The sequence below is a fragment of the Micromys minutus genome (genome assembly GCF_963924665.1).
Source record: "Micromys minutus genome assembly, chromosome: 1".
Classification (NCBI taxonomy): Eukaryota; Metazoa; Chordata; class Mammalia; order Rodentia; family Muridae; genus Micromys; species Micromys minutus.
This window is the reverse complement of record NC_137969.1, coordinates 229,178,543-229,204,307: the sequence shown is the minus strand read 5'-3', so window position 1 is coordinate 229,204,307 and position 25,765 is coordinate 229,178,543. Positions and strand designations below refer to the sequence as shown.

General features: G+C 50.5%; 1 protein-coding gene across 2 annotated transcripts; it reads left to right on the top strand.

The window, feature by feature from the left end:
• The first annotated feature begins 14,653 nt into the window (after nt 1–14,653).
• On the top strand, nt 14,654–25,258 carry PGF (placental growth factor). Of its 2 annotated transcripts, none has more exons than XM_080919976.1 (7): nt 14,654–15,013; nt 16,104–16,143; nt 20,094–20,290; nt 20,502–20,581; nt 22,440–22,469; nt 22,564–22,623; nt 24,534–25,258. In XM_080919976.1, exons 1-7 carry the CDS (start codon nt 14,948–14,950, stop codon nt 24,535–24,537), a joined length of 477 nt encoding a protein of 158 aa, XP_080776102.1. In that variant the 5' UTR covers nt 14,654–14,947; the 3' UTR covers nt 24,538–25,258. The 2 variants fall into 2 exon arrangements, with proteins under 2 accessions (XP_080776102.1, XP_080776103.1); XM_080919977.1 differs by having other exon boundaries at nt 22,564–22,634.
• Nucleotides 25,259–25,765: the final 507 nt, after the last annotated feature.

The window sequence follows — 25,765 nt, the reverse complement described above, 5'->3', positions numbered from 1 at the left end:
GCCAACCCCCTGAGCCTCTCCTGGCTCTGTTGCCCAGGAACTAGGGACCTGACTCATGGTCAGCTGGGCAACAGGTGGCAGGGTCGGGAGGGGCACAGGTGCAGTTTTGCAGGAGATGGGGGAAGGGCGTGACCCCCCCTCCTGTTTCCTCCCCTCACTGCTTCCCCCAGCTGTGTCACAGGGAGGAGGGGACAGGCTGCAAACACAGCCACGTGCAGTTAGAGGGCTGAGTAAGCACCTCACTTCCTCTCTACTCTCCCTGCACTCCCCCCCACCACATCGGGCCCCCCCCACCCCTCAGCAACTGTGGCCAGTGGGTGGTTCACAAAGCTTGTTGAGGGCAGGCAGTCTGAAAAGCAGAGGGCCACTTCCCTGAACTGTCCTGGCTTCTGCTCTCCCAGCACACCTGTTTGGTCGGCTTGCTGGTCTAGGGAACCACAGGGTGCCCTGCCTGGGTGGCGGGAGACACCCAGACCTTGCCAGACCAGGAGGTGTGGCCTTGGCTGGGCGCTTGTGTTGGGGCTCAGTCTGAGTTTTGGCTCTCTCTCACTGTGCTTCAGCCAGACGGCAACACTGATGTCCCCTAACCGCCAGACTCTGTACCAAGGCTGGGCGTGGCTCTCCTCCCTGGCAGCACCTCTTGCTCTCTTGGTGGCCTTGCAGTGATGCACAGCCAGGAACAAGGGAATGGCTAGTGACCACATAGAGAAATGTCAACCTGGTGAGTTGGGAGCCAGCCCTAGAGAGTTGGTGGCCCAGCTCTGGCTCTGAGGGCTCCGCTGCTCCAACAGTACTAGGGCCTGGCAGTGTGGAAAGTTGCAGAAAGGTAAACTGAGACTTTCTCCCCAACAGCACTGGAACAGAACTAGGGTCTTAGGGCCTCTGTGTGTGCTGGGCAAACACCCTGCCGTCTGAACTGTACCCCTATCCTCCCCTGTCATTTCCCCCAAAACTTTTAGATCCTTTGGCTCAAAAATTCCACCTTTTAGAGTTGAAGGCACAGGGGTAGGATGCATCTCAGTTGGCACGATGTATATCTAACAGTGTGTGCACAAGACTTATGCTGGGCTCAAGCATAAAACTGAGTGTGTTACTACATGCTTATAATAACAGCATTCAGGATAGAGAAGCACGGGATCAGAAGTTCAAAGCCATCCTGGGCTCCATGAGACCCTGTCCTGAAAAGAAAAAACAAACAAAACAGAATTTAAGGGTTGCAGGCCACACACAGCATTGGCAAGAAAAGAGGGAACATTGGACAAGACCTGAATGCCCAGCTGTGGGAAAGACTTGAAAAGATACATTTTAATCATACACTGTACATCTTCCCTGAGAGCGTAGTCACAAAAAAACAAAATAGTGACATGCTTCAATGTTAATGTGTACAAGAATTACCCAAGAAACTTATTAAAATTCAGATTCTGATTCATCATGCATGTGTGTGTGTATCTGTTTGTGTTACATGTGTGTGAGTGTATATCTGTGTGTGTTATATGTGTGTGAGTGTGTATATCTGTGTGTGTTATATGTGTGTGAGTGTGTATATCTGTGTGTGTTATATGTGTGTGAGTGTGTATATCTCTGTGTGTTATATGTGTGTAAGAGTGTATATCTGTGTGTGTTATATGTGTGTGTGTGAAGTCAGGAGAGGCCACAAGAGGACTTTGAGTGTCTTGCTTTATCACTCTCTGTCATAGTCCCTTGGGTTAGGGTTTCTCACAAACCTAGAACTAGGCTGGTGGCTAAAAGCCCTCTTGTTTCTGGCCCTCACAGTGAAGAGTGTTACAGGCCCATGTGTGGCCATACCTGATCTTAAAATTACAATTTAAGATCATTAAAATGTTTTTAAATGTATTAAAATGTTTTTAATGTAACGATTTATTTATTTTCCTTTTTATGTATATAAGCACTCATATACATATTATACTACATTATGTATATACATTGCCAGATCTCCTGAAATTGGAGTTACAAACAGTTGTGAGCCACCATGTGGATGTTATGACCAGAACCTGGGTCCTCTGCAATAGCAGCAAATGTTTCTAACCATTGAGCCATCCCTCCAAGGCTTCGACCCCTGGAACCATTCTCTTATCCACAAATCTATATTGCCTTCACTGCTAATAGGAAGAGACATTCCGAAACTATGTTGTTGTTTTGCTATTTATTTATTTAATATGTGTGAATGTTTTGCCTTCATGTGTGTATGTGTAGCACGTATGTGCCTGGTACCCACAGAGATTAGAAGAGGTGTCAGATCCTCTGGAACTGCAGTTACAGATGGCTGTGAGCTACCATGTGGGTGCTGAGAACTGAAACTGGGTCTTCTGCAAGAGTAACAAGTGCTCCTAACTACAGAGCCACCTCTCCAGCTCCCTTACGGCCTTTTCTTTTTTAATTTCTCACTTTCTTTTCTTTCCTCTTCCTCCATCACCACCTTCTCCTCTCCCTCCTCCTTTCTGTGTTAGTTAATGTCGTGATTTCATCGTCTTCATAACACAATCACTTAGAACTGAGCACTTGACTCTGTCTCTGCTCTTCAGTCGGAAGCTGGGCTCCATACACTCAAACCTTACAAACCTCCTCTGTTGTTCTAACCTTTTTTTTTTTTTGCAGAAAATAAACTTAGGTTGGCCACCATACCAACTCTTGTCCCCGTCAGAAAGCCACTTTCCTCGGTGGATACAGAATCCTTGATTTTCTTGTACTGTGTCATTTTGTGGGTCTGGTGCATACCGTGTTTCTTGCAGAAAGGCTGGTGGGACTTAGGAACATCCACCATGTTTTTGAGAGCGGTATCAGCACAGAAAGATGCCTCACCACTCCGAGGCAGTGTGCCTATGTAGCTACAGATGACCTTGTACTTGACGCTCCTGCCTCCACTTCCCAAGCACTGGGATCCGGTGGACAGCATCACATCCAGCTTATGCGGCACTGAGGATGGAACACAGGGCTTCACACATGCTCAGTAAGTGCTCTGCCCTTGAGCCCCTACAAGTGTATTTAGATGAAGAAAAGTATGTTGCAATATGTTTCTATTTTATAAGCAAGACATATGCAAGCAATGTTTTCTTGCATATATGTGGGGGGTGCATATGTACACACACACACACACACACACACACACACACACACACATTTTTGCTATAATCCTGGCTGTCCTAAAATTCCCTTTGTAGACAAGGCTGGCCTCAAACTGAGAGACCCGTCTGCCTCCTAAGTGCTGGCAGGCACTAACACTGGCCAGCTTACTGTTTAAAGGTTTCAAAGATTTATTTTATGTGCTTAAGTGCTTTGCCTGAAAATATGTATGTACCATCTGTGTGCCTGGTACCCTTGGAAGCCAGAAGAGGGCGCTAGGTTCCCTGGAACTGGATCTATGTATGGTTGTGAGCCACTATCTGATTATTGGGAACCTCTGCCAGATCAAGAGTGTTCACCTTTGAGGAGGCTCGCCACCTAAAAATAACAGTAAGAATTTGCTGGGTGATAAGATTGTGGTTTAAAAACGTGTATTCTTTATGCTAATTTGCATTTCTGTAATAATATATATTAATTATTATTTGGGGGTGTTATAGTTTTTGTTGTTGGTTGGTTGGTTGGTTCGTTGGTTGGTTTTTCGAGACAGGGCTTCTCTGTGTAGCCCTGGCTGTCTTTGAACTGACTCTGTAGACCAGGCTGGCTGGAAACTCACAGAGATCTGTCTGCCTTAGACTCTTAGACTCCCAAGTTCTGGGATTAAAGGCATGCACGGTCACGGTGGGCTATTATGTATATACACACACACACACACACACACACATATTATTTAATTAAGACTTCTGGGGCAGCAGTGGAAATAAGTGTACGGGGGCAGAGGATCAGTTTAGCTGCACTCACAGATTTCCATAACACTGAATCACACAGGAGAAAGCTGGCTCCTTCCCAGTCCTCTTCCCAGCCTTCTAATGGGCTAGCATCTAACACGTCACTAAGTCTTGCCAAGTTTTCTTTTACAAAAAGAGAACAGGCCTCAGGCTGGGTGTCTTCACCAGGAATACTAGTCATAATTTAATTGATTTGTACACATGACCTTCTACTTAAGGTAAAGATACAATGTTACTAAAAGAAAATGTTTCCAAGAGCTGGAGAGATGGCTCATGTTAAGAGCACTGGCTGCTCTTCCAGAGGTCCTGAGTTCAATTCCCAGCAACCACATGGTGGCTCACAACCATCTGTAATGAGATCTGATGCCCTCTTCTGGTGTGTTGGAAGAATAAAATAAATAAATGAAATCTTTTTTTTTAAAAACTAGAAAAAATGTTTTCAACTTGGAAGAGCTAAAAGACATATTAAACCTTTATGATTGTGTCTATCTATGATCTCAGCACTTAAGAAGGCTGTGAGTTCAAGCCTAGCCTGGGTGACACAGCAAGTTCCAGGCTATCCTGGACAACAGAGGGAGATCTTTTGTTTAAAAAGGAAACAGAAAAAGAAAGACAGATGAGGAGATTGCTCAGTGGGCCAAGAGTGCTTGCGGTGCAAGCAAGAGGAGCTGAGTTCAAATCCCCAGTGCTTACATAAAAGCTAGTCTGGCTGTGAATGCTTGTGACCCCAGCATTGGGGGTGGAGACACATGGATCCTGGGAGCTCAGTGGCCAATTAGTTAGTAAAAATGGTGAATGTGAGATCCATTAAGAGACCTTGCCTCAAAAAAACAAAACAAAAAAAGGTGAAACAGCTCAGCAGGTAAAATCCTGATGAATGGATCCAAAAACAAAATCCACGATAGAAGGTAAGAACTGACATTCAAGAAGCTGGCCTCTGATCTCCAAACTCTGTCATGGCATGTGCACATACAATCATACACACACACACACACACACACACACACACACACACACATACACACGCACATACACACACACAGGATTGTGGTGGTTGGTGGTGGTGAATAAGATATAGGATCGTAGTGGAAGATTCTAAATATCTTTTTCTAGCCTTGGCATATATGCACATGGGTGTCAACACTCATGCATGCACACACATGAAAGAAGAGGGGGGGGGAGAAAGAGAGAAATAAATGTACAAGGTACGAGGTTCTCCCATACTGTCTAAGGCCTGGGACCTCCTGGCAGAAGCCACCAGCTGGGACTTTAGACACCACCATCTTTGGTCCTTGGGCTCCCAGGGATGTCTAGTTTAGAAACCTCAGTCTTATAGAGTCATCTGATTAGGACTCCAGTTGGAGCTTTTACTGACTAGATAACTCAAGGCAAGTTGCTTATTTTTGTATGAGACATATTTTTCTCGTGGCTACAACAGAGCTGATGTCAACCTCTAGGCCCCTGTGAGGCTTGAATGAGATCACACAGACACACAGGGCCTGCCACGTAGCATAGAGTGAACATGGATTCCAGGGAATTCCTTAGGTGCCTGAAGAGATGAGGAAGTGACTGGGGTGTGAGGTGTCATCTCTGAGACATTCTTTACGTGAGCCCAAGGCTGAATGGTTAAGGAGAATCCCAGATGTCCTCTTTCAAACCAGCTTGGTCTCCCAGCCATGCCATGTTACTCCAAAGTGGGTTCCAGAGCTGTCCGTAGGGGCCTCCTGGACGGCAGACTTCAAGCCCCACTCTGAGATTAGAGACGCTAAAGGCAGAGAGGATCTTGGAAGGAGCAGCCAAATGTTCTTTGACTCAGAAGAGTCTGGGGCCCAAGGATCCAGCTGGAGGTCCACTGTCTGTCTGCTGAAGGCTCTGCTAGACTTTCTGGCTCCTCTACCCCTGAGAATTCAAGCATTAAGAGGAACCAAACTGGCCCCGTTTTGTACCTAGTGCCTACACCAGTTGCTTTCATTTGCTCTCTGGGAGAAGGTGAGGGCTGGGGAGCAAGGGGTGCATCTGGGAGGGCTGGTCCAGCTCAGCTGGGCCCCAATATCTGTATCCTTAACAGTGGCCTCTCCTTTCCTGCTTCCAGCCGGGAGGGGATGGGACAGCCCCCGTTCCTCCCAGGAGACAAAGATATGACTCATTCCCCAGGATAAGCCAAAGGCAAATCCAGCCTTTTTCCTGTAAAACTCATAGAACAAAGGGGTTCGTCTTCCCACCTTGGGGAAGCAAATGTAAAACAGAACATTTTAATAGAAAACTTCAACATAATACTAGCTTTAACAACACTAAAGTTTATTGCCTTTTAATATAAATTAACTCTGGATGAAAGTTGAGCTGGGAAAATCTGAAAAAAAAAACATCATAATATTTTGTGGTAACTCTACTTCGTCTGCAACTCATGGTCCAAGATGACTGCCATAGCTCCTACCTACATGCTCAAGCGTCAACCAAAACTTGGCAGAAACTTTAAGGATCCTTTAAAGAGGTTAAATCTAACCCTGCCACATCCAACCATAACCTAAAGAAGACCTAACAAATTGGGAGCAGCTAAGACTAGGCCACAGCTGCCTCAAAAGATAGCTGAGACGTGAAATCCTTTACCCAAGAGACACTTGACTAAGCCTGCTTTTAGGCTAAGCTCCCCATCTGCTCACAGATGCTTCCTCAAATGGTACGTGTGGTCACACTATGCTTCTCCTCTGCTTAAGAACCATGGAATCTCAACATGGTCTTCAAGTTCCTCAAAACACAGCCCTGCTTTCCCTTCCAACTTCCCGTCCATGCACAGTTTGCCCTCCCTGACTTCCCTGCATACTCTAGCTCCTGCAAAGATGACCACATCCCTTAAACAGCCCACACCTTGCCAGCCTTCTGCTGCTCCAGATTCAACCTGGTCCATCCTGTAGAGTGCTAATAACACACTATCTTCACCACAGGAAAACCTTTCTTCACTCTATTTGTCTGCTCTGTGGATCTTCTCTATCTTCTGAAAGTTTCTAGAACACTCTATTCTATTCTTTCTTTCTCTTTCCCACCTCCCTCCCTTCTCTCTCCCTTTTCTTTCAGACAGGGGTTCAAATAACCCAAGCTGTCCTCAAGTTTGCAATGTAGCTAAGGACAACCTTGATCTTGATCTCCCTGCCTCTACCTTATGAGTCCAGGGACTTCAAACACGTACTACACCTGGTTTATGTATTGATAGCATGTACTCTTCCAAATAAGCTGCACCCCAATCCTAGGTCATTCTTTTACATCACCAAGTTGCTTCAGAGTCAGGTATTTGGAAGGTATGGGGCTGGTCACTGCTGGAACCAAGAATCTGTAATCAGAAGCCCTTGGAGACTTGGTATCTTTGAAGGCAACTGTAAGTCTCTCCCTCTGGATTGGAAACCCCTTGATCACTATTATTACGCTGGCATCTTCATTTGTCAAAAGTTGAGTGGAGAATGTTATCTCCTAGGAGATTCAGTCCACCCACTTAACAAAGGTATGGGCACAGGCTCAGAGCAAGATCAAGGGACCTTCTGATGCCCCTTTATTTAAAGAACAGACAACTAACTGGTCAAGGTTGATAATCCAAGAAGTGATGTCCCATCTGGTCACTGAGGCTGTACCAGTGACTTGCCCAAATCTGCCTGACTTGCTGGCCTCTTGAAGGTCCAGGACTCTTAGGATCAGCAAACACTGTGGTTTGTGCCTCAGAGTCAGATGCTTCACTCTGCTAGCTCTGAGGCAGCCACTCAGACTGGCCTTTGACCCAGTATTCTCAAGGCAAGAGCCTGCTCTTCCTTCTCTGCAGATGAACTGCTCATGGAGACTCTGGTGTGTTCACCCCACAGAGGCATGTAGCTACCTGAAGACATCTGAGATGCCTAGACCTTCTTCCTGGACCTTGATCCCCTAGCCTTTCAGAGATGCTTATAACAGAGGGCGTCATCTTCCCTGGGGGAAAGGTAATCAGAAGTACTAAGCTGGGGAGATTTGGATTCATATCACACACACACCCTATCTCTGTGTGTGCATGCAGAGGTCAGAGGACAACTTGGAGGAGTTAGTTCTCTCCTACCATGTGCATCTGAGGACCAAATTCAGGTGTAGCGAGGCCCTCGACAGACATCATCTTGAAGCCCAACTTTTTATTTATTTATCGTGTGCGTGTGTATGTGTAGATCAGAGGATAACTTGCAAAAGTCAACTGTCTCCTGCTACAGTGTAAATCCTATGGTCATCAAACTTAGGCTTATCAGCAAGCACACTTACCCAATGAGCCTCTTGCCAGCCCTCAAATTCTTTCTTTCTTCCTTCCTTTCTTTCTTTTTCTTTCTTTAGATAGAATCTTACTCTGTAGTTTAGTAGTTTAGAATGGCCTCAAACTCACAGTGTGTCCCAAGTGCCACTCTATCTGTCCAACATGGAATCCTTAATTGACTCTAATTGTCTATAAGTCAGGGCTGTGTCTGCCTCCTGACCTGCTCATCAAAGAGAAGGACCCTTGTACTTGACTCTTCCTCAATCTCTTGCTCCATAGGGAGGGATGCCCTCGACCCTTGACAGTGAAGGAGTAACACAGAAGCCTGAAGTCTGTGGGGGTAGCCCTGCCAGCTCAGCACCCACAAGGGGCTGCTCGACCTTGCCGGGAAGAAGCCAGCTGGCCTCTGCCCACCTACAACAGAGACAACAGTTGCTGAAGTTAGCAAGCTTTAGTGATCAGCTTCTGCCTTCCCAGTTAAGCCACACTGCCAGTTTCTGAGAAGAGAGAGGGAGCTTGAGAGAACAGGATGGAGAGAGAGAGAAAGGGAGAGGGAGAGAGAGAGACGGAGACAGAAAGAAAGTGGGCGAAACAGAGAGATTGAGAGAGAAAGTAAGAAAGTGAGAGCAAGAGAGAGCAGGAGAGAGGAAGAGTGAAAGAGCAAGAAAGAAAAAGAGAGAGGAAGAGAGAGAGAGAGAGACACAGAGAGACACAGAGAGAGCACAAGTATATACATCTTGAAAAGAGTAGACTCTTGATCTTTGCCCAAAACTGCCACCTTGCCCCTTGCCTGGACCTCGCCCTTCCTTCTCATCTTTACTGCTTGCTGGCGGTGGTGCTTGAGTGATTTACTTCATTTCTCTAAACTTCCGTTTTCTTCTCTGAAATGTACAGACAATAATTCTTCCCCGGAAGCCGGGAGAAGGTTTTTCCATACTGCATGTATAAGACCCAGCGAACAGAGGAGGTGGGTCACCCCGCCAGCATCCTTCGGGCCTCCCAGCAGGGGAACAGGGAGCGGAGAAAGGGGTGACCTGCTGTCCCCATCAGAAGACTGAGTTACCGAGCCATCCAGCTGTCATCCGAAGGCGGGATAGCATCAGGTTCTCCTTAGGCTTCGTTCCACATCACAGCTGATTAGTTACAGAGACCTTGCCCTCCTCATGTATCACTGACAACACGGAGAAAGGGGTGATTGTTCCTCAGGGGGCTGGGCCCCTCTCTCCCCGCATCGCTGAGAGCCAACACGGGAGGGCAGAAGAGGAAGGGAAAGAGGGCAGATGCAGGAAATGAGCTTGCGGTGGGTCCCAGGCAGGTGGACATATCAGCTGTGTGGGTCCACACCATGCACAGCAGACAGACAGGGGTCCCAGGCTCAAAAAATAAAAAATAAAAATAACGGGGGCTAGCAGAAAAGGAGTAGTTCTGAGCGTCTGCTCCGACCTTGTTTCCTCGACAGCAGCTCCCAGCTGCGGAGAGCCCCCTTCTCCCCCCACCCCCATTGCTGGATAGATATAACTCAGCAGGTGCCTGGCCTCTGGGTCTCACCAGAGCTTTCCACATCTCTGGCTGGAAGCCAAATGCCTTCCTTCAAAGCAACCAGGGTGGGCTAGCCTGCCAGATCTCTAGCTTTCCATAAAGCTGAATGTCTCGGGTGGAGTCTGTAAGTGTCTAGAAGAAATCTGCATCCAGAGACTATCTGGACACATGATCCTGGCAGTCACCTCCAGAGCCTCCTCATGGCCTGGCGGGTCCTTGACTTTCCTAGTCCTTTACACAGGGCCAACCATGCACACAGTCCCCCTTTGTCACTGCTCTTTAGCACAGCTGAGACCAGCTGGCATTTCCACAAAGGGCTTTACTAAACACCAAGGAAGAACAAAAGAAAAATAATTACAGAAAACACGAAAAACCCAGCCCCAGCTGCCAAGTTCCCAAAATACAGGGTACCATTCCTTTGGTGACAGCACATCGCCCAAGAGGCCTAGGACAAGGCCGTGGGCATTTCGCCTGGCTCTTCTTGTTCCCGGCCCTGTGGTGGTGCCATCTTGCTTCCCACCCTGGGAACCCTTTGGTCACCCATGGGTTCATCTCTGTCCACACTCCCATTCGGTCCCACCTCATGCCTCCCACTGGGCTTTGGGCTCTGGCTGAGGTCAGGACATTTGTCCTCTAGAGTCTGACAAGTCTGTGGTGACTATCACGGGACATGATTGTACAGTAATGGGAGATGATTCGTCCATACTTGCCCATGCTCTAGAGACATCTACCCACAGTGAGACATCCTGAGTGTCAAAGCTGATGCCTTGGCAGACCCGGGACGTCTTCCTTGTGGGGAGGGGAGGACCCTTAGAGGGCTGGTTCATATTAATTAAGCCCTACTATGTGCTCTACTCCTAAGCAAGGTGCTGGAGACACACAGATATACGAAAGACAGTACTTGCTCTTACACGTTTATGGCCTTTGAGGTAAGCAGATATGTAACAGGGCGGTGGTGTGAGGGTATCACTATGGGGGGGCAGCCCAGACCAAGTGCTGGGGTAACCTGAATAAGGGAAGCTATACAGTGGTGTTTGGGGTAAGCCTCAGGACAAGGACTCTGGGTTAGAGATGAGGGACGGGCCAGGAGCAGGAGAATGCCTTCCCAGGAATGTCATGTCACTTCTGAGGGAAGTGTCACCTATGAAGGAAGCTATAGATGGTGCTTGAAATAAGCCTTAGGAAAAGCTATGGGCTAGGGCTGGGGCTGGGGCTAGAGGGGCAAGAACAGGACAAGATACCTTTCCAGGGCTGTCATGACACCTCCGAGGAAGTGTTACCTAGAAGAGAAACTATAGATAGTGCTTGGGATAAGCCTCAGGAAAAGCTCTGAGCTAGGGCTGGGGGGGGGGGCCAAGAGCAGGACATGATGTTTTTCCAAGACACATCACCAGAGGCAGGAGTTGGACTGTTACTACCAGGAAAGAGAGGTCACAGTAGGGGAAAGGTTCATAGGTCCTGACATTAGGAAGGCTGGAAACAAGTCAGAGAGGTGCTTGTTTGAGACAGCACCTCACTGTGTAGCCCAGATGCCACCCCCCTGCCTCAGTGTACCTAGGATTGGAATGAGAAGCCAACACTACCTGAATCAGGAAGCCTTATATCAAAGTGGAGGTGGGCTAGGGCAGGCATTTAGGAGGAAGACTATGATGAGAAACTCTGTGATGAAGGAGAGAGGAGCTGACCTATAGCACGGAGACTCCATACTGCCTCACTCCAAATGCTAACACACATTTTCCCTGCACCCTGGGAAGGTTAGCTCCTCAGACCAGGGCCTTCCCTTCCCACACACTGTCTGCAGAACCACCAGGTGAAGGTAAGGGGTGGGAGTAATTAAAAACCTACATCATGAGTTTGTGGGCAGAATTCATCGAGTTAAGGTGTTGAAAGCACCATGCTTCTTGGCATATTATAGGTATTCAATAAATAAATATCATTTCTCCCATAAAACAACACCAAACATATCGATTAGCAGCTAAGGGCTGTACTGGGAATATGGACTGAACAATCCTTTTAGTGGGTGAATCTACTCAAAGGATCTCAATGACAGTGGATGGCCAGGATTTTGAGGAGAGCCGATGGGATGGATTGTAATAGTCAGTTGTGGATATGGGCATGTGCTTCAGTGTGTGCAGATCCTTGTTCCCAGTGGTTCTTCCCCAACTAGCAGAAGAATCTTTATTTCCTTTTGTCTTGTCTGTTCTCTGAAAGATCCGAGTCTATAACTGTAGCATTTCTAGTTTTCTAATACAAATCCAAAATTGAATGCCCAAGAACTACCACTAGCTTTCTTCTCTCTCTCTCTCTCTCTCTCTCTCTCTCTCTCTCTCTCCCTCTTTATCCTCTCAATGTCTCTCTCTGTCTTTCTCTGTGTGTCTCTCTGTCTCTGTCTGTCTGTCTGTCTCTGTCTCTGTCTCTCTCTTCCACACACACACACACACACATACATACACACACACACACACAAACACACACACACACAAAGAGAGAGAGAGAGAGAGAGAGAGAGAGAGAGAGAGAGAACCTTTATAGTCTTCCATGACCCTATTGAGTAAAGTATTGTCACTTTTCCTGCTTGGCAGATGGAAAGATGGACTCAGAAAATGAAAGCCACAGCTTGAAGTTAGTTATATGCCTGTCCAGAAATAGAGCCTCAGTACTCGGGAGCAAAGATGTCAGTTCATGAAGCTGTCTTCACACCATGGCGGTTTTAGAGTCTTCCAGGTTTCTGCTCCCTTACCCACTTTAGCAGATTTATTTCACGAACCAAAACACATGGGCCCAAAGTTTAGGAGCAAGAGACTGAGAGGCACTTGTAGGGAACCCAGACGTTACCCAAGGGGTTAAGTCCATGCAGGAGTAAAGGGGAGTGCTTGGACATCTACAGCCATCTGTGCACATGGGAATGTGGAGGGGTCGTCTGCACGGAATCCCCCAGCATTTGGGGCAGAGCCTACAGCTCTGTAGAGCTGAAGATGTCAAATGAAGTAACGAGTGAACAAATGCACACACACAACGTACACATTCATCCTCAGGTATGATTACAGGCAGATATGCCCAATCCATGAGTGCTCAGGATAGTCACAAGTATTTATTATGCAGATATTTATTACACAGATAATGAAGAATACACACCTGGGCTGGTGATGTGGATCAATGGATAAGCGTGCTTGTCCAAACCTGACAACCTGAGTTTGATCTCAGGAACTCACATGGTAGAAGGAGAGAGCCAACATCAGGAGGTAATGTTCTCTGACCACTCCCCTCCACATATGTACCATAGCAACACACAAAATAAAATAAATATTTTCAAAAAATGTTTAAAGAGCACACACTTGTGTCCACATACACAAATCCATCTGGGAATAGACACACTTCAGTGTTCATGTGTACACAGGATGCTGTGAGCACATGTATATCTCGGCTATCCACAGCATCCTTGGGTCTGCTCACCCTCATCCACGTGCACAGTAACCCCACACCATGCTCTGGAGCCAGGAAGACAATCTGTCTACTGTACAATCCTCAGCGTGTTGGAGCTCGTCAGAAAGTTCTTTGCAGCCCCCGCTTAGCTGGCCAGTGACTGGCCCCTGGCTCCTGGACCGGCAGGCTCAAGGCCTACCAGACAGACAGGCAGCATCTCTGGCAGCCCCTTGTGGGTGGGCAGCAAGCCACAGACACAGAGGTCACTGGGGGTGAGAGTCAGGACTGCCCTGGCCTCCCTGCCTCTGAATGGAATGTGATCCAAGAGCCACCTCCCAGACCCATCTCCCCTCCCACAGCCACCCACCAACTTCTGACTCTGAATTCTGCCAGGTTTTTGCAGCCAGACCACAGCCGGTCACAGAGGTTTGTTAGAGTTGGTAGGTGATGGACAACAACGCAGGAACAAAGGAGGTTACCACAAAAGCACAGACATACATGGTCACACCTCCATGCCCAGATCGTCAAACACACAGGACACCACACACTGGCAGGCAACACACACTCACTATCCCATCAAAACACACATGAAGACACACTACCAAACATCTTCAGTGCCACCCCTCCCCTCTCTCACATTTGGGCACGTTCAGTGGGTCTCACACACACACACACACACACACACACACACACACACACACACACAAATGCCCATGCAGACACCACCTCCCCTCAGCACCTCCCCACTGCTTTAGAACACTTCCTTTGCTGCTTGGCCTCAGGAGGTGATGCCAGGTTAGTCCATTCCCTACCTCTAATAGGCTGGCCTGGCCTGACAGGAGGAAGTGGTGGTGGTAGACCTAGGTCTAGCCAGGTGCCCTGGGGTGCTTCCTGTGTGCCACCCACAGCTGGGCTGCCCTGTACCTGCCTACCGGGTCAGATAGTAGAGGGACTAGAGGGACGGTTCTGGAGGCACGTAGCTTGTCTTCTGCCTCTGCCAGATCCCTGTCCATGCAGGCAGAGGCCCGCGGGCACACATACACTTTCCCAGTGTGAATATGAACATTGTTCAGCATCCGCAGGTGGTGCTCTCTCATAGGATCAGGTTATTAGTCTTTAAAATGGGGTTGGGTTAGTAATTCTTTCACCCCCCTCCTCCCCAGGGCTGTGTAGGGATGGCACTGGTCATGAAGGGCCACAGCAAGATGCTGCCTTCTTGGGGCCACCAAAGTACCCAAGCCATCTCAATGGCAGATGTTGGACGTCGGCACCTGGAGGCTCCAGAGGAGCCAGGTGCTATCTTGGCCGTCGCTGCGGGCTGACCTCCGGGCAAGCTAACGCCTCGCTCTGAGGGGCCTGGAGATCTGCGCAGGCAGCGCCCCTTCCGCACCCTGCGGGGTCACTGCGCACTCAGGTCTCACCGCCAACAGGCTCTCAGCGCTTGGGGCTGCTCCTGGGCCCCGGGGCTCAGTGGGCGGGGCAGGCTGCAGCCCCGCCCCATATACAGCCTTAAAAACCAGCCGCCAGACTAGCTTCAGTTCGTAGGGAAGCTGCAGTCTGAGAAGGAAACTGCATCTTCAGACTTCTGCTCACCCACGAGAGGAGCTAGGATCATCGGACGCCTAAGACGCTTTCACATCGCTCCGACTCGCCGGGACACTCCTCACCAGTTTCCTCAGCCCCAGCCCTACCTGTGAGCTCCGGACTTCCCCGGCTTCCAGTGGATGCTCAGGCAGACTGCAGAGTCCTAGGACAGCAGTAAGCGGGACATCCATCTCTTCTCCTCTGGTATCAGCGTCTCCCCCAAGGGGGACGAGCATGGTGATTGTGCCTTGAAGGACCTTAGCTCTGGACGTCTGAGAAGATGCTGGCTATGAAGCTGTTCACTTGCTTCTTGCAGGTCCTAGCTGGGTTAGCTGTACATTCCCAGGTAAGGACCTGACTTGGCTTCCTCTTGACCTTCTCATCCCAGCCACAGAAACAGGGGCTATGGTCTTAAATTACAGACTCACTTTAGAGAGCAGCTTCTGCTGGGATGCCCACATATTTCCCAGGGGCTGGGCTGAACCTCGGGGAGGAGACCTCTGGCTGGGCAGTCCCCAACTCCTGGGGGCTGTCTTAGTGGGGGCAGGGAAGCCACAGGGAATGAGGGAGGTTTCCTGTCTGGCCCCTGGAGCCCTAGTGGCTTTGCAAAAAGCATCCGTCCACTAATCCTACTCAGTTCCCTGGCCCTGTGGTCAGGGTTGTGGCCCCATGACCATCCAGGCGCCCCCAGGACCTCTGACCTGGCCTAGTGGGGAAGGAGCTGGCTAAAGAAGCTTGTGGTGAGGAGATGAGGCCCTTCCCCCACCATTGCTCCAATTGAGCAGTAGGCTCTTGGGTGGGCTTCAGATATGGCAAGAGATCCTGACATGCCCTTTCCTCCTGGTGGGTGTCAGAAGGTCCTGAGTGCAGGGCCTGGGGAAGTGAGCAGGGCCCTTTTCCCAGGAGCTGGGTGAGTCTGGCTGGGCGCCAGATTGGGCAGCAAAATCCTGACAAAGCCAATGCATTCCCTTCCTGCTGCACTGCCCACTGCCCTGGGAGTCCTCAGCCCCAGCCCAGGAGTGGGTGGGTTGTACAGTCCCCCTTGCTGAGTAGCCGGGCCATCAGCCTGCTCGCTGCAGCGTGAGCTCGAGGTGTAACGTTACTGGCAGGCAGCACCAGCTCATGGCCCCGCCTCCTCCAGCCCCTGAGCTCCCACCAGCTGATCACCTCCCCCTGGGCTCTGGCACCCAGCCAAGGCGGGCTGTAGTAGGCCCAGCAGGGCTGGCCTGGGGGCTGGGTAAAAGAGAGACCCCACAGGATTACAAGCACTTTGGAACATAAGATGCCTCCTATCCTTTTCCAACTGAAGAAACTGAGGCCAGAGAGTCAGGTGGTTTTTTAGCAGAGGATGGGGAGGAGCTCAGGGTGGGCTCGAAGAGCCGAGCCCCCCAAGAAGATGCTCCCTTCTCATAGCTTCACCTTTGTGTCCACCGCAGGGGGCCCTGTCTGCTGGGAACAACTCAACAGAAATGGAAGGTAAGCCAGGCCAGCTCTGCAAGCTGAGCCCCTCTCTTCTTTCCTCCTGAGCTCCAGCAGAGAAGGGATCGGTCTGAAGGGTGGGGGCAGGCCAATAACAAGCTGGGAAGGGTCTGCAGGCTAGACAATCTGGCGGAAGCCCAAGAGTTCACCTCTTGTGACCCAGCAGGCTATAGAGGTGCAGTCATGGGTTAGGGTCACCAAGCACAGAGAGCAGGACATGACAACTAGGGATCATCCAGCTGGCTCAGGGCCCCTGCCCAGCATGCCGTAAGGGTGCAGATGGAGTCTTGGTGGACAGGATTTGTGTTGAGTGCCAGAGGCCAGACTGGAGTCTGAGAACTGGATATTGTAAGAAAGCGGTCCAGGGGCTTGGTTAGGACGGAGAGTCCTCCCTACCATTCCAACCCTGGTGGAGCTGTGCAGCGCTGACCAGGCCTTTCCATTGATTACAAACAGGCGGGCTCTGTCACACCCTCCCTGGCCCTTTCGCTCTCTGCCCTGGGTTGTGTCAAGACATAATCTTCAAAGGGCAGCAGGACCTTTGCCAAAGAGACGAGCGCACTCCGAAGGCAGGGAGCTCATGCCAGGTCCTTTCTCCTTCTCCCTTCCTGCTACTCAGAGACATGGAGGATGGCCACATACCATTGCTGAGGCTTCCAACAGCATGGGAGAAAGGGTGTGCTCATAGCAATGGCCTCATATGTACACATAATAGCTGGATTGCTTTCTCGGGCTGGGAACACCCTCTGCCGGCCTGCTCCCTTGTCTGTTCACCAGCCCCCTGGGAGCATCCTGTCCTCTGCCTGTTCTCATTTCTCAAGCCCAGACCATTGAATGGGTTAGAGAAGTAGCTGCCTCAGCTTCAGGGACTTGCCCATTTTCTGAGCCCTCTGGGACTGGCACAGTGCTATGATCCCTGGGATCTGAGGAGGGCCATGTCTCCCACCCCCACATCATATCCGCTATTGAGGATTTTTGTATGTAGAACAGGCACCAGCTTCCAAAGATGTCTCGGCCTCTGTTTCTTCATCTGTGAAATGGGAGAGCTTAGCTAAGTACTTAATATCAAAGACTCTTTCCCAAGATTGTGAGGTTCTTGAGTCCTTGGAAGAAACATGAGTGTATAAACTTCTCAAGATCCTGGGTGAGAAAGCTTGGAGGTATAGATTCAGAGTGTAGGCCGGCTCACCTGTAATCCTGACCAGCAAGTGGGCCTGCATTGTGGCTAAGGGAATACCAGCTGTTAAAATCTGGCATTAGTAGCTCCTGCTGACACCAGAGTCAGAGGTAGCATGGTACAGCACCAGTTTTTTTTCCACCACTGCTCTTCTCAGTTCCAGGGATGGGCTTGTTCTGTTTCTTGTCCTGACCATAGACTGTGAAGGAGGAAGGTCCCAGTGTGTCCCAGATGATGTATATGAGGCTGGGGCAGGGGGCTGGGGGTAGGCCAGTCCCAGAAATCAGTCAGAGCTCTATGCACTATTCCGTGTGTCTGGCAGAGCCGGCATACTCTGGGCCAGGCCTCCCGGCCGTACAGGAGCTGAAGAGACGTGAGGACAGTGTCCCTTGGGGCAGGCTGGCTGGGTGCCTCGCCAGTGAGGAGGACACTAGCTAGGCTCCGGCGGGTAGCCAGTGGCTACTACGGAGGTCTTTCCAGAAGCTCACCATCAGGATAAAACAGAGGTCTTCTTGGAGGAGTTTTCTTCTATTCCGGGTAGCATGCAGCTGGGGACATAGTGACAACTCACTCACAGGCTAGACAGGTAGCTGAGGAACCCATTCTGGCCCCCAAAGAGGCCCTCAGAGGAGGGACCAGTCCTAGCAGGAGCAACCTACCAGGTCTTTCACAGTCCACTTCCTACCCACAAGAGGTTTGAGGTTAGTGGAGCAGAACGCTGTCCTAAGGAGCACATCTCGCATCAGGGAACAAGAAATCTCTCTACCTGCCTTTATTTCTCCTGTACACCCAGGTGGGCTACCTCCAGGGATGGACTTCCCTATTTCCTAGCCTCAGCTCAGCTTTTTTTCGGCCTTTCTAGGCCACTAAGAAAGAGGTCTCAGAATTTGGGGTGGGATGTACCTCCACATAATAGATGTGGAGTAGGAGGTTGTTTGGGTGCAGTGGGGGGCTAGGCCCCCTTCACTGATGCCCCTCCCTGGAAGCTGAGCTTTTCTGTGATACTTTGTAGCTAACTGCTCCTCTCCGTTATTTATGCTCCTGCAGCAGAGATTAAATGTTAGTAGTGGTTTGATGTTCAAGAAGGCTACAGACTGAACATGGAGCTCACAACACGGGTGACAGGGAGGTGGCCTCTGACCCATGTTGCCAAAGCAGGTTTTTCCAGCCTGGCTTTTCCCACTCGGGTGCAGGGAGAGTGTCCAGTAGCCTGGAAAAGTAGTGTCAGAGGGTCCCCACGTGCCCCTCCATCCCTGGTCTAGCCCAAGGACCTTCAAAGCAGAGCAGGATAGGATGAAATGCCAGACGCCTAGACTAGTCCGGTTAATTGCTTCCGAGATTGCCCCACCGGCTCCACATGGACGAGCCGCCTCTTGGGTATTTTCCACCAGTGTGCAGCCTTTCCCAAGGGCCTCTGCTATGTCTGAAGTTTATTTTTCTTCTGAGATTACCCGGAGACACATATCCTCACAGGATCTGTGAGATGGGTTTTTGGCTCCCTCTGCTTCTTAGGAAGGACCATGGAAGTGAGGATCTGCTAAGAAAGACCACCGCTCTCTGTCAAGGCAGAAAGGCTTGTAGGTGACCCAGGTCCCAAGTCTTCCATGAGCTGAGGATGGTCATCAGATGTGGTACAGGCTGACCCAGGCATGGTCTCAAGGCTGACCAGAGCTGGGCTGTAGGGCACTGAGTCACAGACAGTCTGTCAGGGCATAAGTGACCTTAGCAACTATCTATTCCCAGCCTGCTTCTTTTTCCTGAGCGCAGGAAATCGATATACCTGAGATGGCTACGTGACCTGGACAAGGTCATAGAACCAGTATAGGCACCGAAGCCAGATGGCCTGGCGTCAGCTGCTCTCTGAGAGCCTGTGTTGGAGCCCTGGTACCAGGCTACCCCCTGAAGAAGCAGCACCTTTGGAGGGATTTCAGATCAGTCCCTCAGAGATACCACTACCACCACCAGGCCATCACCGGGGTCAGGAATGTTCCTGGTAATCCTGGGCCGATTGTCACCTCATCAGTCAGGAGTCACTTGGCCTATGTTTACTGGGGTCAGCTCCTGCTCTCTCAGAGAGCCTCATTTTGGTTCCAGCAGAGATAAGAAGCACCAGAGATGGAGGGTGTGAGCTGGGGACCCAAGCTATGCTCCAGAAAGGAAAGCTGCCCCTGGGAGAATAGCCAGAAAAGGCTTCAGGGAGGAGTGGGGGGCTGGGTTTGTAGTTACATGGTCTCCCCTGGACCATACAGATTGAGGTTCCAAAGCTGGGGTCAATACTGGCATGTCCTGGCTCCTTAAAGCATGGTGGGCCCCAAAGGACATGAAGCTGGACCATGGCTAGACATGCTCTTGACTGAAGGGGAGTTGTATGGAGTGGGGTGGGACACAAGGAAACCATAATGGGGTTGGGGCAGAGGTCAAGGGAAGGCTAGCCCTTCCGTGTATACTTGAGAACTGTTTTCAGCAAGCTTGAGGAGTGGCCGTGGCAGAGTCGTCAAAACTCCAAGGAAGACTTGGAACCAGTGCGAAAAACAGACTGAAAAGCTGGGACCTTGAGAGATTCTGCTCCATTGGCGTTTGAGGCTTAAAGAGCTGAGGGGCCAGCGGCAGCTAAGGCATCCTAGAATGACGGTAGCAGTAGTTCAGAGTAGAGGGTCCCCAGATAGGGCCAGGGGCTTCATGGAAGGAGTGAGCCTTGTGTGAACTGAACCCGCGGGCCAAGTCTGGGACATCCATGCTGACCTGACCTGGCCCTTCTGTCTTCCCATAGTGGTGCCTTTCAATGAAGTGTGGGGCCGCAGCTACTGCCGGCCAATGGAGAAGCTGGTGTACATTGTGGATGAGTACCCTGATGAGGTGTCTCACATATTCAGTCCATCGTGTGTCCTTCTGAGTCGCTGTAGTGGCTGCTGTGGTGACGAGGGTCTGCACTGTGTGCCACTAAAGACAGCCAACATCACTATGCAGGTAGGGAAACTCTCCACATGGTACCATCTGCCCATAGCCCACACCATATCCAGATGTCCACAGAACCTCTAGAAATTACCCAGATAGGGACAGAGGCAGGCCAGGGGCCTACAATGGGAACCTTACTTCAGCACAGCCTTCTCCAGCCCCCATCCCAGCTCTGAGTTCCTCACCGACTTCTTACTGGGTATGAACTCTCTATTTCCCACAGATCTTGAAGATCCCCCCCAATCGGGTTCCACATTCCTATGTGGAGATGACATTTTCTCAGGATGTGCTTTGCGAATGCAGGTAGGTCCTGGGTGGACAGCAGGGACAGACCCTTAGCACTTAGCAGATCCTGGGCCTTAGCACATCTTTGCCAGGCCCCTGGGGCAGAAGAGGAGGCTGCCAGCCTGTGGCGGGCTGCTTTTGTTTTTCTAAGCAAGTGGTCCTGGGGACAGACTTTTCATTTAATAGCTCCTGGGAGCCAGCTCACCCTGAGGAGCTGGCCCCAGCAGCTGGAGTACGGCTGCCAAGATAGCACAGTAGAAAAGTCTCTCAACTGCTCCAGGTCTATAGAGCTGGAACTGGTGTCTATACTCAAAGGCACCATAAGCCAGTGCTTGATTCTGGACCAGGCTTCCTGCTGTGGTGGTGGTGGGGCAAACTGTATGGAGAAGAAGACAGCATGAAACCCTTGTAGAAGGAAAGGGACAGATAAAGGAGGTACGGTGGTGTCTCCAGAGTTACAGCACATTGCTAATGGTCTCTGGGAGCTCCGGCCAACACCCAGCCTTGCTATCTGTTCCCAGGCTCTTGGCATACTTGTTGCTAGGAAGGGCAGCCTGGCATGCCACCTTGGTACAGGAGACACGAGATAGGTTTTGATGCTTCTCTGTGTCACGGACAAGGCACCAATTAGATTAAGAGGTTGAGAGCCTGGTCTGGAACTGGAAGAAGGGGAGGGCAACCACCTTCCATGCGTGTTTCTTCAGTGCCCACTGCACGCCACACGCTGGCCAAAGTGCATGATGCAAGATGGTTCCAGTGGTGAGCAAGAGAGCTAGGGTGTGTTGTTTGTGGCCACCTCGTCTGCCTCTCACAGGCTCTGTGCAGTTCTGCGATTTGCTCCACTAGCCAGCATGGAAGAGGAATCTAGATTTGGACTTGGCCTGTCTCACTCCTGCTGCCTTTCTTGGCAGTCACCAATTCTCCATAGCCACAGTTAGCTACACTGCCTGGCAGTGCCCAGGACTCTAGCTGCCCTCTTTGAACCTGGGCCCTGGCTCCAGGCCCTCTCCACTATGCCAGTATTAGAGGCCTTGACTCAACCTGTTCACTTCCAGCCAGACACCAATAGCTCAGTCAGGACTCCCCCTTCCCTCCCCCCAGAGAAAACCCTTCTTCTCCCCTCCCCCATCCCCCGTGGCTGAATGGTGACCTTAACCTTTTACATCACCTTTACTCGGACTTGCCCATCTACTTAGAAGTACGACTCGGAAAAGTGGGCCAGCTCAGGACAGCATACATTCAGGGCTCATACTGCTGCCCCTCCTGTCTGGAACACTGTTCTTGGGAACTGCTGAAGAGATCTCTTTCCAGCAGGCCAGGCAACAGGGACACCTTTCTTTTTACTTCTGGGCCAAGAGCCACGGCCCCAGAAGGCAGAGCTGGGACATGCCTGGAGACTGGGAAGCAGGCTCCCTGCCGTTGCCACGGTGGGATGGGGTTAAGCCCAGGCAAGCAGCCTTAGCTGGTAGTCACCATTGCCCTGTCCATAGTCTTGTTCATCATTTACTTTCCCGGGGGACTCTCAGAATGCCCCCCTCCCTCCCCGAAGGAACGGGGAAAGTGAACAGAGAAAAGTAAACTAGCAGGGAACAGAGTCAAAAGATCCCAGGTTTGATGCCAAGAGGCTAGGGCGAGCAGAAACATGTGACGAAAAGCCCCAGCGGGAAGCTTCGACTTCTCTGGGGATCGCCAGGACCTAGCTTAGGGCAGGAGCGCCTGCACTGGGGCCCCTGCTACAGTTTCTTCATCAGCTCCGTGCTGCCCCCTAGTGGCGCTGGAGCAACTGCCTTACCAGCACCTAGGAACTCTGGGGGAAGTGGGTGGTAGCAGGAAACGTTCATTTACTCTTCTCCCCTGCATCTTTCTGTTTCCCTAGACCTATTCTGGAGACGACAAAGGCAGAAAGGTAAGTGTGCAGCTCGGGGGAGATTGTCGGACCTGCCAGCCGCTGTCCTAGCACAAGGAACCCTATGTACTGATTGATGCTTGGCTTATTGTAGGAGGAAAACCAAGGAGAAGAGGAAGAGAAGCAGAAACCCACAGACGGAGGAACCCCACCTGTGAGTATGCTGTGAGTCCAGGGATGGCAAAAAGGCTGAGCCTAAGGGGTGGGGTCGGAGCTGCCCTGGCAGCAAGAGTCAATGGTCAGAGAGGGGTGAGGCAAAGCTGGGATGAGATCTTGGGATAAGAACAGGGAATCCATGTCTTTTAAAGTCTAAGGTGCATCAAGGGACTTTAGTTCTTGTCTCTTATCTCTTTGTGGCCTTAAGAAAATCACTTTCTGGGTGTTGGAGTGATGCCCCAGTGATTAAGAGCACTGGCTGCTCTTCCATAAGCCCTGAGTTCAAATTCCAGCAACCACATGGTGGCTCACAGCCATCTGTAATGAGGATCTGATGCCCTCTTCTGGTGTGTCTGAGGACAGCTATAGTGTACTTATATACAACAAGCAAATAAATCTTAAAAGAGAAAATCACTTTGCTTGTAAAATGGTGGGACTGGGAGCACAGTAAGCAACGGGCTGTTCTGCAGGTTTCCACCATCACTGCTGTGTGCCAGGCTCCTGGGAGACAGCCATGTGCATCTTCCAGGGCATGCCCTCTGCTACACAGCTGGCCACTCCTGGGCATCTCCCGGGCAGGTGCAGTGTTCTGCTCTCACGCTCCTAGGCCAGTGTCTCTGTCTTTGGATCCCTTCTTCCCTCTTCTCCCTCCCATCCTTGCCCAACCTTGCTTCACCTCTAGAGGCAGCAGGCTGGAGTCCCAGGTCATAGCCACAGAGTTACAGTGTAGCTGGAGGAGAGGGATCAGGGTGGGGGACACTCCCACCTGGTAACTGAGCAGGCCACAGCTGGAGGGCCCCACACACAGATCAAGTGGCCCTATGCCGTCTCTCGAATATGAGTTTTCAGGGGTCCTGTCGAGGTCTCTCCCAAAAGAGTTTCAACAGCTCATGTGCCTCTCGCTTAATTTTAGGTTGGCCTTGAACATTTGCAGAGAGGAGGGGGTTTATTGTTGTCGTTGTTGTTGTTGTTTTGATAGAATGCCCTGTAATCCAAGCTGTTTTTAAACTCGCAGCAATCCTGCCCCATGTGCTACGGTGAACTTTTTCTTTCTTTCTTTCTTTTTAATTTTTAAAATTATTTGTTTATTTTGGTTTGTCGAGACAGGATTACTCTGTGTGGCCCTGGCTGTCCTGGAACTCACTTTGTAGACCAGGCTGTACTCACAGAGATTCTCCTGCCTCTGCCTCCTGAGTGCTGGACTAAAGGCATGCACCACCACCATGCCAGGCTCTTTTTTTAACTTTTAAAATCGTATTAACAAACAGTTGGGTTTGGAGCACCTAATCCTTCTTTAAGGGGAACAGGCTACTGTACCAAGGACCACTGGCATCTAGCAATTCCTCACACAAAGTTTAAGCAAATATCCAAGGAGCCTGAAGGCTGATTTCTTTAAATACATTTTTGGGGGAGGGGGGAATGGCAGTGTAGCTCAGTGGTAGGGAGCTTGCTTACCATGTTTAAGACCCGAGCTCAACCCCCCAGTGCCACAAAACACCTAGTAAAAAAGTACAAACAACAAAACCACTCCCACCAATTCTATCTGAAGATTGCTGTCTTGGGATGGGAAACCAGAAACAATGTTACAGGATGCCATATTGGCTTCAAATGTCTCTGCTACTCAACAGTTGTGTGATCTCAGGCAAGTTTCTTAATATCTCTGAGCAGGAGCATCTGTAAAAGAGTCACGAAAGGTGAATGAGGCAGTTCCTGGTACAAATCTGGGCCCCTGAGTAAGTGCTTGGTGAGGAGACACCTGCTTGCTGGTCTTGGTGTGAGCAGGCTCCAAGGGTGCTGTTTCTTCATGCTGCCCCGTGTCCCTCTGGGCCCAGCTCTCTCTATAGGAGGGAACGTCACCCTCCACAGCATCCTGTTCTCCCTGACTTGTCTGTGTTTGGTCTCTGGCAGGTGATGCTGTTTCCTGGAGGTAACCAGCCACTCAGAGGAGAGACCCACACCCAGCTCATATATTTATTACCGTCACCCTCTCAGAATCCTCCCCGCTGGTACCTACCCTCTATTTATTAGCCAACTCATCCCTGCTGAATGACTTGCTCCCTCCAAGATAAGGGGCATGGAAGGAGAAGACCCTCAGGAATTCAGTGCCTTAAAACAGAACGTGAGAGAAAGAAAGAAGCCAGCCACAGAACTGTGGGAGCTTCGGCTTGGGAAGAAGCAAGACCTAGACATGGCCTTACAAGGGGCAAGCCAGGCTCCAGAGGCCCTGGGAACTGGAGAAGAAAAGAGGAAGCCTAGAACCTGCCCTGGTCCCCTGCTCCACCCAGACAGCAGCTCTGGCCCTAGCTGCATTGAAGGCACAAAGAGAGGACCCCGTCTACTGTACCCTAGAGACCAGGACAGGACATTTGGCTCTGGAGAATACAGCTTCCTGTGGGCTTTGTCTTTCAGCCTAGAAGTTCATGCTTCACCCTTTGCACAGTACCCACCACTTTGTCCCCTCTCTGGGACCAAGGCAGAGTGGCCTGGGGCTGAACAGAGGGCAGGCTGGATGAAGAGTATGAGCCGTGGAATTTGACCACTGCAAGTCTGGGCCTTGCGCACAGCTACAGAAAGTGAACCAGTTCCTGGAGAGCCCTTGCAGCCCACCAGTTGTCTCTGCCGGGACTGTCTAACTGCCAAGCCAGATTCTCTTGAATAAAGCATTCTAATCTGGAACCAACATGTCTAGGATGTATGTCTTCCGGAGCCATGGGGGAGAACATGGAGGCAAGACAGATAAGAGAGGATGTGGGAGAGGCAGATCCAAGATTCCTCATCTCAGAAAGCCTTCTCAGGTTGTGAGGGGACATGCCATGGGTGACGTCATATGTGTTTCCCTTTTGACAGCTGGGGAAACTGAGGCCCGAGAGCAGAATGGGTGATGTGGAGGAAAGGGAGCACTGGGCAGAGAGTCAGGCTAGCCTTACCCCAGACTTGCCAAGTGACACTGAGTTTCCCTGTATTCAAGCTTGGATAGACCTCTCCGGCTTTGTCACTGGTAAAAGAGCCCTGCTACTGTCTTAATGGCCCTGGATGGTCTTCAGAGACCGTCTCTACCTGGAACTGTTTCAGGGATAGCCCCGGAGTCTCACCTCTAAAAGCTGGGGACAGATCTAGCTCGAGCCTCCTCTAAGCCCCAT